Source organism: Saccoglossus kowalevskii, chromosome 11, assembly GCF_978046115.1.
Source record: "Saccoglossus kowalevskii chromosome 11, keSacKowa6.1, whole genome shotgun sequence".
Classification (NCBI taxonomy): domain Eukaryota; kingdom Metazoa; phylum Hemichordata; class Enteropneusta; family Harrimaniidae; genus Saccoglossus; species Saccoglossus kowalevskii.
In genome coordinates this window covers 31,327,500-31,341,639 of record NC_140651.1, presented here as the reverse complement: position 1 = coordinate 31,341,639, position 14,140 = coordinate 31,327,500, and the positions used below count along the sequence as shown (strand labels likewise).

Sequence of the window (14,140 nt, the reverse complement as noted above, 5' to 3'; positions counted from 1 at the left end):
GTGATAACTGTATCGTCCGTTTCTGTGCCTTGGAAGGTTACCGTATTCCATAATACTGATTATGGATGAATGAATGAACCCGGCTGCTTTTTGTTGAATAAAGGTGAATGTTTGTTGGTTGGGTGTTTCTTTTCATTCACACAGAAAACGTAATGAAAAGTTTTTTTTTACAAAATTCTCTTCAGCTAAATGTAGGCTAATTTTATGTAAACACATGCTAATTTTAAGTAAATATATGCTAATTTTAGGTAAAAATGAAAATAATTCAAAATAATGCAGACATATAAATACAGTTACAAAGGTTTTTCAACTAAGAGATTGTAATAATTTTTTGGCTCACTGATTGTCTCATAGTTTGCGTGGTCATAATTATTCCAGTCTGAAGCATATAAATCAATAATTTATTTAAAAAAAAACTATTTTAGTACTGTTAGGAATAAGACATGTTAATGTTCTTTGTGAAATACTACATTTGAAGTGACTATTCCAAGGCTGTGTGTCTTTCAAGTTCAAATTCAAAGGAGTAAACTAACCCCATTCATACACAAACAACACACCACTATCCCTTATATTTTTAAATACAATGTACCCAACCTTCAGCCAAAAATCTAACTTTTTTAATTTTTGATTCCATGCCCCTGTTAAAAAAAATGGTGATACAGACTTGTGTGCTTCTATCAGAGGAATTGAAGAATATGTGATAAAATACAGTATATATATAAACTGGCCTCCACAGAATATCTGGCTACTATGGAATCCAGTGTCCTCACCAGAGCTTAATAAAGAGTTTTAGCTGCACTAAACAATAGAATTAAATTACCATAACAATGAACACAATAGAGGTGATTACAATTTGGAATTGTTATGCAAATCTTCGTGGAGAACACTGCAAATCAAATTTAATTAAAATAATAATTAAAAATGATGCATCACAAGAATAAATTCCAGCCTTATTAACTCTCAATAATGGCAATTACAAAAAAGTTTGCATGTTCTAAATTCACTTTAATTTGTTCTTAAGATAGGGAGTCAGTCACAGTATGACGCACTATGTTAGGAACCAAAGTTAAATTTCACTGCTATATTAAAATACCCTGTCTTGAGGATGACTCATTTACTGACTGTATTATTATATTATTATTAATTCATTTATGTTGTTAGCTATGATATTCATTGCTAGATGCATCTAATTGTATGAACAGATTGAATTTTAGAATATTAACACTGATATTACCAGTTGAGGAGAGTCTTGGTATTGAATTTTAAAGAATTGCTTAGAAGCGAAGTATTGATGATTTTTGGTTGAATTACATGAAGGTGACGAAAAGCTGATTACTTTGATTTGCTTAGAGGGAACATACTGAATATAAAGTAAACCTGTTATATTCATTCATTGATTTAACATTTTTCATTTTTCCTGATTTTATTAAAATCATACAGTGATATAGCGATCAAAACATCTTATTTTAACGGTTTAAGGAATTTGTAATTTGGTAAAATGAAAAATAGGGGAAATCAGGGTTTTTTGCTTAAAATCACTTATACAGTCACAAACAAATACCCAGCTGTCAACAAGTTTACTCATCTCGATTTTTGAGGGATTCCATTTGAATTCAGAATTACTACAAAGTTGAACCTGTCAGAGTGCATCTTGATTACAAAGTTTTCAAATTCGGAAAAGCAATTATATTTGTTCTTGTCCACTGTACCATAGCAACACAAAACTCAATGAACTCTCACAGGTGGTATTAAGTTAAGTTTGGTGAAACTTGCAGTGACATGTTCTCCACTTTTCAGGTAAAAACAAAATTTTTCAAACCTGCTAATTAGACATTCGACACCTCTTTCTCTGTGTTATTATTGGAAAGCTGTACATACTTTGTGGGTAGTTGAAAACAATTTACTGTACATAGTTATAATTTCAGTGAAAATCAAGAAAATGTTTTGGCAGTAGAAATTGTTATTAGGGCAATATGTCATCAATTTTTACCATAATTTGGTTATCATGAATGGTTTATAATCATGAAAATTCCTTAGCATCAACAATTAGAAAATGATATTACGATATACATTGTAGTCAAAACATAGAATTTGATAGATTAAAATTAATTGAAGAGTAACCATGACACTTGAATCATTTTAGTCATCGAAACTAAAGTAAAAAAAAATTAGTTTCTGTTTTTAGGAATTAGGAACAATACAATGTAATAAATATTGAATATGGCTTCTGAGGCAAAATGCACTATATGTCGCTATATGTCACTATATGTCACTATATGTCGCTATATGTCGCTGTATGTCGCTATATGTCGCTGTATGTCGCTATATGTCGCTGTATGTCGCTGTATGTTGCTGTATGTCGCTGTATGTCACTGTATGTCGCTGTATGTCACTATATGTCACTATATGTCACTATATGTCACTGTATGTCACTGTATGTCACTATATGTCACTATATGTCACTATATGTCACTATATGTCACTATATGTCACTATATGTCAATGCTAACACTTACAAAAAAAAGGGTCAGAAGAGACAACAGTGACATTAAAAGACAAAAATTTCCACCTTTCACAAAAATCTTTAAAACAAAATAAGCTTATATGTTTCCTCGTTTCATTCATAATATTGCAAGGAAGCATTCAAGAAAGCTTTCTTAATTTAAATTTACTGAACGGATAAAAGTATTAAAAGAAACAACAACTTTGTACATGTTACAACAGGAATACACTGTAGACAGTGGAGGATTTAACCTGCATGCATGGGTCAATTGACTACAAAAATAATAAAGAAATAAACGGTAGATTATGTCATTTTAGAGTTTATTTATAAGCCATGTTTGTACTTTACCTATCTATATTATCACATCCTAATGTGTTTTCAAAAACAAAGAAATTGTTTTGTATACCCATTATCATCCAATGGAAAAATTCAAACCATAGAAGCTCCATGTACGTTCAAAATAAAAAATGTCCAACTGTGTTTTTAATCTTATTTGGTAGTTCATCAGCTCAAGTACAAAATATAACCATCTTGGTTCCTACTTGTGTGCTTCTATTGAAAGAAATCATCCATGATGAATCATATTTTGAGAAATGGGGATATTTTGTATTTTGAAACAGATCTCAAGACAAGAATAATGATTCAAGCTACTGCGAATCACTGAATGGCTATTTTAATTTCACTTAATGTTAATTACCATAGCAGAGATTTATTCAGAATTTAAAGAACAGAAATTTTTACTGGACTGAAGCTGTTCTTTGAATTGTACAGATGGTCATATTAACCCTTTGATTACCAAAGACAACTTTTGCCACCGTTCGCAAAATGTTAAACTTTTCACAGTTTTTTCTTCTAAAATGTTAATCAATATCTGTAACTCATGGAAAATTAAGTCCATCTGGTACAAAATGATCAACAAATTTTCACAAATATGTAAAAATAGGTGAAATGTTGGACCAAAATTATGATACTCGAAAGGTTTAAAATTGGTAGTTACTGGTAGTAATTATAATATGTCATACATAAAACCTATATGATGAATATAGTTTGTGTCAAATGCATTGTTTACATATAATCTCTGTGTATAAATACCTGTTTATAGCTTGTATCTGACGTGCCATTGGTCAATCTCTGATCACGTGATGTGATAACTGGTCCATTTCCAGCTGATGCCTTCCTGGACGAAACTGACATCGGTGACGTTCTATGCGTAACTAGAGCATCCCGTACAGGAGCTGGTTGTGATCTAGAAACGCCATCAGGATATTCTTTATTTGTGGGAACACTACTTGGCCGATCCAAGGAACGACGACGCTCGGGAATGCTTCCATGGTCACTACCAGCATAATCATTAAGTCCTGGTTGCGAGCTAGGTCTTTCACGAGATCCTGGTCGCTCTTGTGACCCTCGGCGCTCTTGTGATCCTGGTCGTTCATATGACCCTGATCCTGAACGTTCATGAGATCCTGGCCTTCCATTGGATCCTGGACGCTCGCGTGATGCAGGACGCTCATATGATGGTGGTCGCTCATGTGATGGTGGTCGCTCATGTGATGGTGGTCGTTCATGTGATGCTGGTCTCTCATGTGATCCAGGTCGTTCTCGTGATCCAGGTCTTTCATAACTACCTCGTCGTTCATAGCTTCTTGGCCGCTCACCTGATGCAGGCCTGGCTGGACTCAGCCTGCTGTGACTACTTGATCTTTGTGAATCTGAGTCATTTAAACGTTCCTGACTAGCATGCTTACGTAGAGTATTCCTTTCAAACAACTGAGCAACTTCTTGGTCGCTTGCCGTATCACCACCGTTCCTTCCCTGCCAACTATCATGAGCACTGCCAGCAACACTCGCATCATCCAAACTCTTCACCGCCAAATCACCACTTCCCCGCCTTTCATAACCAACTCCAGTATCAGACATCTTGCCCGTCTCGTCTTCAGCTGCGATATTTAAATCTTTCACAAGGCTACTCTCTGTTTTTTCCAGCTGCTGTCGTAATAATTCTTGATAATGTCCGGTGGCTTTCCAAGCCTTTGTGTCACTTTCTTCGATAATTAATGCGTCACCAGATTCCAGAGGGCCTGCATGTGTGACGTCAGCTACATTACCATTTGGCACACTTTCCGTTATTGGAATTGGATGCTCGATCGGCACAGCGTCCGTTACTACGCTAGTATCCTCTCTCACTGCAGGATTCTCAGGTGCAGTTTCTGATGGTCAAGAAAAATAAATTAAATTTATAATGTAGCTATTTAGTCCCATGCTATGAGCTTTTAGATGAAAGAATTAAAATTAAATCTGCATATAAATAAATAAATATTGTACACATTTGACTTGTTTAGAGATATGCTAATGACCAAACATTCATATACAGTGATATATGAATAAATAAATAATTATCACCAAACACAGTAATAAATAAATATTAGTGTACAATAAACAAGTCCCAACAGAGCAGCTAGCATAATAGATAGCAAAGATTATATATCCCATACTCACTAATACTAACAACCTTCTATCATAAATCTATCTCTAAAATACAAAATGCTGGCACCAACCCAACAGTTCAAACAAAAAGTGTGGTTTCACCACAATGAGAGCAAACAAATGGTTCACATACTAAGTAACCAATTTAAACAAGTTTTGACTTTTTCACTGAAATCATAACTGTTCTTTTTTTCTTTATACAAGTTATACACTAGCCCCCACAAAACTTTTATACCTGTATTATTAATCAATATAGTTATAAATTTATACTAATATAATTTAATTTAAAGTTGACGCTTTTTTTTCTTCAAACTATAAATTAAGCAAAACAACAGAATCTTCCAAGTAGATTACATTGAATGTTCTCATGCTTTACAATTCTATACAATACTGAGAATTCCATAGATAACAACAATAGGCTATTGTTTGTAACAGAAACACAATAAACAATTAATAAAGTACCAGACTTAGATTCAAGCACGTCTCCACCGCCTTAATCAATGCCCTAGGGGACCAAGTTGTCTGATTTATTAACACTAATGTGATCATTTCCTAAATTTCAGCACAAAACTCACTATTGCAACTGACAACTAGTCATATAAGATACATATCTTTCTTTCATAACAGCATAAAATGAAACAACATGAAAAAAATAATTAAAAGTCAGCAAGTATAATTAAAGTTTGTCTTGGATACAAGATCAGAAATTTAAATCTAACGGACGGGGTGAAAATTAAGCCCTAAAAATGTGGGTTCAAAATGTTGTCCAGTAATCGGGGGCAACTGAAAGAAAAGAATGTCACCCCAGTATCAGGCAGTTATTCGACTTGAGTATACATGTACATGTTGTTGAGAGGTGCTGTTAGAATACATAGACAGCCTGTGTGTTCACGTCTGGAAATTACATGATAATGTCATCATTTAAAAGAAAAAATCAAAAACTCCAAAATAAAGCCCCCACTTACCCCTTAAAGTAAGTAAATTAGTCACACTGGCTGGACAGAACACACATATGACTGGTATTTTGGGTCCTTATACGCAAGAGCCATATTACAATGGCCGACTGAATCTTTACACTGAACTCATTTAAATATTAATGGCCGACTTTGCTTGTCATGACCAGCACAGGGTAGCATCATGGGTTGTTAGGGAAACTATTGTTATGCAAATGAACTTTTTATATTCAAATGAGATTTGTTCTGTGTCACTTGAGTATTCTTTTTAGAAGACTGTAGAGGGTCAGAGCATGAAATGTATTGCCTGAGTATAGTCCTTCCGTGACTAGTACAAATTTATATTTGTTCAATTTAACCTTTTCTTGGTGGCCATAGGACAATGATGCTACATCCATTGTAAGCACTGTCCCAATTTCAGGTGGGTCATACCATTTTATAATATAAAGGGGTGATAGCCTTAACAAATACAAAAAATCACAGTGCTTTTACGGCACTAGAAAATATTAAAGGTCAAACCAAACCAAGCTAATCTGAGATCAAAGTTCCATCAAGAATGGTGTGGCAAATACAAACAGTAGCCTTCATTTAAATTTGTTTTTTAAAGATGGACTATCAAATGTTTTCTCAAAAATACAATGGATAAAATGATAGGATTTAATATAACAAATTATAATTGTAATTAATACTATAGTCTGTGATTGTATTATCCCTTTTGTCTGTATGAACCCTTTAAAATTGAGGGAGGGAGGACAGTAAATTGAACAGCAGAGATACACAAATGCTAAGTATGATAAAACACGTATTCTATAAAACAATCAGTTGGTTTGAGTTCAAAGGTCAATTTACTGGTACACGTGTTGTTACGGGAACACTGGAACTCTATGCTAGCTATTTTAATGTACATACCTCCTTTATTTGCATACTCAGGTTGGAATTTAAAGCGTAAAATTATGAAATTAGAAACAACGGTTAAATTATAAATAATCATTTTAACGACATAGGTGAATTTGGTGTTTTAACATTGGCACTTTGATTGCAGTGTAGGACTGAATGTTTTAAATACTCGTCGGGAAAGCCCGACATGGAGTTGTTATTAGCAGACGATCTAAGCATGCTGCAACACATCAATACACACACCTGTTGATGCCAAAGAAGAAACTACAAATTAGAGACCAATGATCCATGATAGGCTACACCAATAAAACTTTGCATACACTTAAAAATCACATCAGTGACTGAAAAAATCTCCTCCTCTCAAAAAAAATTACAAAATAAACTTTGCATTTATGAGAATACGTGTAGTAACTTGAAATATACATGCACAGAATGGGATTCTGTCAAGACAGGGCAACGTACATTTTAAGTTTCCATACCTCGTATTTCATCTTCGGGTTTCCGTATCGGTGTAAACATGATCCTGCATTGGCGAACTCCCTGGGCTTTCTAAGGTAGCTGGTTTAAATTGCCGAATGCCTTTGCAAACTGGTCGGGTGCACTCACATGAAACATACATGTAACAAGCTTCTAAAGCCAATAATTGATGACCCCCAACTGTTTGTTTAGGATCATGTGACTAAAGGCTTATAACATGAGCTTCTAGCTGGTGTCGTCGCCGTGGTTTTAATCATGTTTTACGACAGGGACATGGCTAACTGCCAATTGAGATATTTTGGGTCTGGATCGTAAAACGACACCTTGACAAAAGGCAGCATGGTTTGAATTGAGAAAGGAAACTTGAGAATGAGGAGCATTTTATAAGAAACGGTGATTAAAAGAAATGTGTAGTAATAAATTTGTTTTGACAGATATTGAGTAGAAAAGATGAATCAGACAATTTCAATATAATGTGAGAAACTACTGTGGAAATAAATCTTTTTACTGCCAATTTGAAAACTTTTCATACAAAAAGAAAAAAATTAATTATCTTTTTTATGTTTTTTTGTCTATAAACAAACAAAAAATTTTAAAAATCAAATAAAAACAATTTCCACTTTCAAATGCAATTTAAAGCTAAGAAATACTATTTTCTAAACTTTTTTTCAAATGTCTTCAAGTTTCTCTTCTGATATTTGTCATCAGAAGCCCATTCCTTTAGAGCCCCTCCCACAGATATACATTGTACAGTTGCAAAGCCTCAGATAGACACACTGCTGCAACCTCCCTCTACATGGATGCATAGCTGCAAAGCTCCCCCACAGACACTGTAGCAATATCCCCCTACATGGACACACTGTAGCAACCGCCCTCTCTACATTGACATACTGTTGCAACTTCCCCCTACTAGGACACACTGTTGGAATCTCCTCCTACATTGACATACTGTTGCAACCTCCCTCTACATGGATGCATAGTTGCAAAGCTCTGGCACAGACACACTATAGGAACCCCCTACATGGACACACTGTTGGAATCTCCTCCTACATTGACATACTGTTGCAACCTCCCTCTACATGGATGCATAGTTGCAAAGCTCTGGCACAGACACACTATAGGAACCCCCTACATGGACACACTGTTGCAACCTCCCTCTACATGGATACATTGTTGCACCCCCCCCCCCCACACACACACTGTTGCAACCTCTCCCCACATCAACACACTGTAGCAACTAATGAATGACATCTAATAAGAGTTAACAATAGAACATTCATGAAAGAAACACATACACACACACACACTCACAATTGTTATAGAAACATGCCTGTTCAAGTAATTTAAACAGTTGAAACGTTGAAACTTAGATTACCAATCTTTTGTTGGCTTGCACATTTTCCATTTTTCTCAAATTTCAAAGACTTGGAAGAAAACTTACTGTACATTCCAGTCACTCATCATATTAATCAAAATTCATTATTTATGTACATACATGCAAATGCAGGCAGTGATATTTAAATTTTTACATAAATTAACAAATGCCTATACCATATTTGCTTTATTGATAAGCGTATACATTTAAAATCAAAGAAAGCTTAGAAAGAACTCCCGTGTGCTGAGAGTATTGAAGACACATTAAAAATTAATTCAAAATTACTTGTACTTGAGATATTGATGGAATAGCTGAAAACTAATTATGTAAATCAGGTAACTGATATGAACAGATTTAAGTGTAAAACTAATAAGGTTTGCACAATGTACCAAGTTTCATTGAAATGTGATTAGAACCCAAAAAATATTAATTATTATGCTAATTAGAACAGATATGAACAGATTTTAATCCAAAATTAATCAGGCTGTCTATTGTCCTAGAGCATTTATGTACCAAGTTTTATTCAAATGTGATGATCAATACTTGAGATATCAGTATTAATTAATTATGTTAATTAAGAGATTAAGAAGCATACATATTTACCAAAAACTAATATGGTGCATAGTCTTAGGTTCATTGAAATGTGATGGGTACTCTTTAAAAGTTTCATTGAAATCCAATGAGTGGTTTGTAGACATCAGTACAACAGCCATAGAACAGCAAAAAATTAACTAATTATGCAAATTAGGTAATTAATAGGCACAATTATTTATCCCAAAATTAATCAGGTCTCTGCATAGTCCTAGAAAATGTCGCAAGTCTCATTGAAATGTGATCATTACTACTCGAAATATCAAAAGCTGAAAATTAACTAATTATGCAAATTAGGTAATTAATATGTACTGATATTACCCTTAAAACTATCAGGTATGTGAAGTGTCATATGACATCTGTGTACCAAGTTTTATTGAAATGTTATGATTAGTACTTGAGATATCAGTAGAGAAGCCAAAAATTGATTAATCATTATGTAAATTAGGTAATTAATAATATTAACAGATTTTTACCCAAAACTAATCAAATCTGCGCATTAGTTCAGAGCATCCATGTGCCAAGTTTCATTGAAATCCAATGAGTGGTTCTTCAAATATCAGTGGAACAGTCATGGAACAGCTTGAAATCAGTTAATTATCATTCAAATTAGATAATTAATATTCATAGATTTTTACCCAAAACTAATTAAATCTGCGCACTAGTTCAGAGCATCCATGTGCCAAGTTTCATCAAAATCCAATGAGTGGTTCTTCAGGTATCAGTAGAACAGTCTTGGAACAGCTAAAAATCAGCTAGTTATCATGCAAATTAGGTAATTAATATTCATAGATTTTTACCAAAACCTAATCAACTCTGCGCATTATCCCAGAGCATCTATGTACCAAGTTTCACCAAAATGTGATTAGTGGTTCTTGAGATAACGGTGGAACAAAAAAAGTGACATACATACATACATACATACATACATACATACATACATACATACATACATACAGACATACAGACATACAGACATACATACAGACAGGGTAACTGCAAAGACTCCCTTTTGTGCTTCGCACACGGGAGTCAAAAAATGAAAATAAGAAGTGTTTAAATACCCTTGCAAATATTAAATACAATTTTTAGTTGATGCATGATTCTACTATTACATTTATTTGAAACTATCAACATTGGTAACAACATTATATTTATATATATACAATAATAAATGTACACATATTATCCTAAATGTAGGAGCTTCTTAAAACAGCACATACAAATATTGGAAGTATTGTATTTTCAGAAACTATTGCTGCTGTATTTGTTAATTACAGGATGAACAGCCCTGTTCACTTTAAATTGGCAGCAATAAACACACAGGTGGTAGTTAAATAGACAATAACATCAAAACAATACATGACAATGGAAAGTTTACTGGTCATAAAAACTTTGTTAACCTCAACATTCAACTGTTCATTCAACTTTGACCTATCGCTGTCAAAATACAACAGGAGCAAAGTACTTTTTTTTTTTCATTATTTATTTTTATTAACTATTTTAGCCATGACTTTCAAAGGTAGACAATCCTCCATATGCTTGGATCAGACCATTTAATACAGGGGGGCTTTAACCTTGGTCACATGGACTCATTTTTGTTTCTCTCCGACTTTCCTTACTAAGCAGTCAACAGCAAAGGAAAATACATTTCTGTTTTGTGTAGAATTACACATATATTAATATTAATTTCTATAACTATAACTTAAATAGATTTGCTCTCTTCTAATTATTATATTTAATTGGAAAAATATTGGAAAAATTCAATTTTAATTATAAACACATGTGTGTTTTCTGTAATGTCAAAGCAAGTTACAAGTTATTTTATAGTACATGCTTTTGTGTAAATAAACAGCACATTTTTAAACACCCAGATCCCTATAAAATGCACATGACCTGACAAGCTGATTTGCCTGTGACTGACACACCCTAAAGTACAGAATCTAAATTATGCAGTTTTGGGAATGTTTTGTGAAATATCTGATGAAATGAATTGGATTCCCTGTTACTCATATTGTAGTTAGCAAGAATTAGTAACAAGCAGATCTGGGTGAATCCATGCACAAAGTAACATTATTCAAATGCCTTTAACAAAGAAAATTTGAAAACCAAATGATTGTCACAATTACTGCATATCTTGAATCAGAATTGCATTTTAAGATTTACTAACACACTAATCGTATATCGTAAACATAATTTTATGTCAGGATGTGCGATTACTGTGAAATACTTTTCGCATGGAATTAATTTTCGTCATTTTCGCTGAAGGAATGATGCAGTGAAAATAAAATCCAGCGAATATACCATTTTTCCTATATACCTCAAAAGTCTTTTCAGTGAAAATTAATTTCAGCTAAAATAAAGTATTTTACAGTAGTTTGATAGTAACTGAACTATTTTTTTTTTTTAATTACAAATTTGAAATTTGGCTCATTTTTAATTTAAAATGGTAACCAGGATATGGAGAAGTAATGTTTCCATGGAATAAAAACCTTGTCCCTTTTTTTTTAATTTTAATTTTGTCATTAAACTGTGGCACTTTTTAATATTCTGCATACATGTACTATCTCTGAGAAATCACTTTTCACCACCAGTTCATTCTTTTCATCACAAATTCACAAAATATTCCAGTTTGTTGTCTGCACATTCCTTCAGAAGATTGGGACAAAAATAGCCAAATTGTTTTAGTAAAAACTGATAATTGACTCACATTTTGTCGGTTGGCTCCAAAATTAGGGTTTATTTCCAGAAAAATTGAAGAATATAAGAAAAAAAGTGAAGAAAAAAGGTTTGGTGACAAAATCTGGTGGTGAAAAGATTAGGATGTAAATTGTCACCTGCTACAAAGTTAATAGGACATTGCCCTCTCAATGAATGAATATAAACATTTTGTAAATGGCGCCCTCACAGGTTGTAAAGTAATAACTGACTGAACTACAAGTTACTGTCCAAAGCAAAAATAACCAATCAGATTGTAACATTTTTACTGTACATTTATAAGAGATTCAAAGGCATTAAAAATAACATCTTTTTTTCTTTTTGTGACACAGCACGCTCTTGTCTTAGAAACAACATTTTCTTTTATTTTCAATCACCAAGATCACTTGGGCAGCACACCTGTATTGTGTTGTACATTAATTTGAGACTTGGCAAGTTGCCAAATGTCTTTGAGTACAACAACTACGTGCAGGTACATTAATTTGCATTCCTGTCATTATAAAGTTCACAAAATAAATCTTTAATTTGTTAATGGTCATCAGCAAAATAACCAATTACTGTAAAATACTTTATTTTCGCTTGGAAATAGTTTTTGCTATTTTCGCTGAAGGAATGATTTAGTGAAAAGTAAAATCCAGTGAATATACCTTTTTTTCAACATTTTACATTCAACTTTTCAAAAATCAGTGAAAAAAAATTCCATACAAAAACATCCAAAAAGTCTTTTCAGTGAGAATTAATTCCAGCTAAAATAAAGTATATTACAGTAAATGATCTTAAGTCATCTTCACCACTTTCATTATTTTTTCCCATCAACATTTTTGTATATTTTTCTACAATTTTTTTGTTAATTTTGTACCAAATCAACATAATTTTGATCAACATTTTTGAGATAATACGAGGAAAAATATTTTGTCAGTTAAATTTTGTGAAAGTTGTAAGCAGTAACATATACAAGATGAAAAGTACTTTCTAGAAAGCGGTCTTATATCAATTCCTTAAGTGCGCAAATACTATGAACCACTTAATTCTCACTTCTAATTTATTTGCAATTTGATTTAATGACGTTCCTGTGGACAAAATTTCATGAAACTAACTGTGACTCTGTGCCCCCTGTGAATATTTTGCAATTTTGCACACACAAAAAAAACAATCATATAGTGGAATACATTTTTTTTTTAATTTAAGGTACGTCTTTTGAAGTCTGTTACAACTGTCACAAGTAACGTTGTTAGCCCTCAGGGGCACTCGTAACTGACATGCCTGACTCAAAACATTGACAAATCATAGCTGCAGGTGCTAATACTTGGTTACGATTAATTATTTGCGTAGTCCTGTGTGGCATAGACGCTACTATGGTTTACATTACAACATGTTAAGACACATACATGTATGTTAATATGCTAATTCTATTGTCAATATTGTTTATTGTTGTTCACATCAGTCAAACCAGGGCTCAGGTATTTTCCTGATAAAGCTTAGACAAACTTCACACTGTAATTGTTTGCTCTTTCATCAAATTTGTCTTGAACAAATCTCTAATATCAATTCAACGTTTAAAATTGTTACCAAAAACCATACAAGTTTTATGTACACCAAGTTATTTCAGAAAACTGAAAAAAGAGAGGATCCTATGAATTAATTAACAACTATGAATTGAAAAGTTTGATTTGAAATTTAGTGATGGATCGATTATGGCTCAAATGCTGATTACTGTGATCTATATTACTCTATTTTTTAGTCACACTGAGATCACCACTTGACTCACGCATAATTTTTCAAAAAGTTAGAATTTGACTGGTTTTAAAAATCATACACGGTAACCCTGTAATAACGAACAATTAGTTTGTTATAGTCAAGTTTTCATTATAACGAATAACACTGAGTTTGTTATTAACAGGAGACATGTAATATGTTCATTATATCAAATAATTCGTTATAAAGGTGTTCGATATATCAAGATTATAGTGTAACAGAACATGTATCAATATAATGAAAAGTATGTCATCATAATCTGTTGCTATAGTTACTGTACTAATTTGTCTACCTTCCTATATTGATATTGAGATATTATAACATTCTTTGGGGTGGGGTTGGTTTGGTTATACAAATTATGCTTGAACACGGATGGCTACAATA

General features: G+C 33.0%; 1 protein-coding gene across 3 annotated transcripts in view; it reads right to left on the bottom strand.

Moving 5' to 3' along the window:
- LOC100374612 (uncharacterized) overlaps positions 1 to 14,140 on the bottom strand; it is an 81,464-nt gene that overhangs the window by 15,530 nt on the left and 51,794 nt on the right. For 2 of the 3 annotated variants that reach the window (XM_085505113.1, XM_085505114.1), the window contains one exon: positions 3,596 to 4,713. In XM_085505113.1, coding sequence (XP_085361239.1) covers positions 3,596 to 4,713 — 1,118 coding nt within the window. Of the gene's footprint in view, positions 1 to 3,595; positions 4,714 to 5,955; positions 6,069 to 14,140 lie in introns of those variants that run through there. The other variant, XM_085505115.1, reaches the window with a different exon arrangement.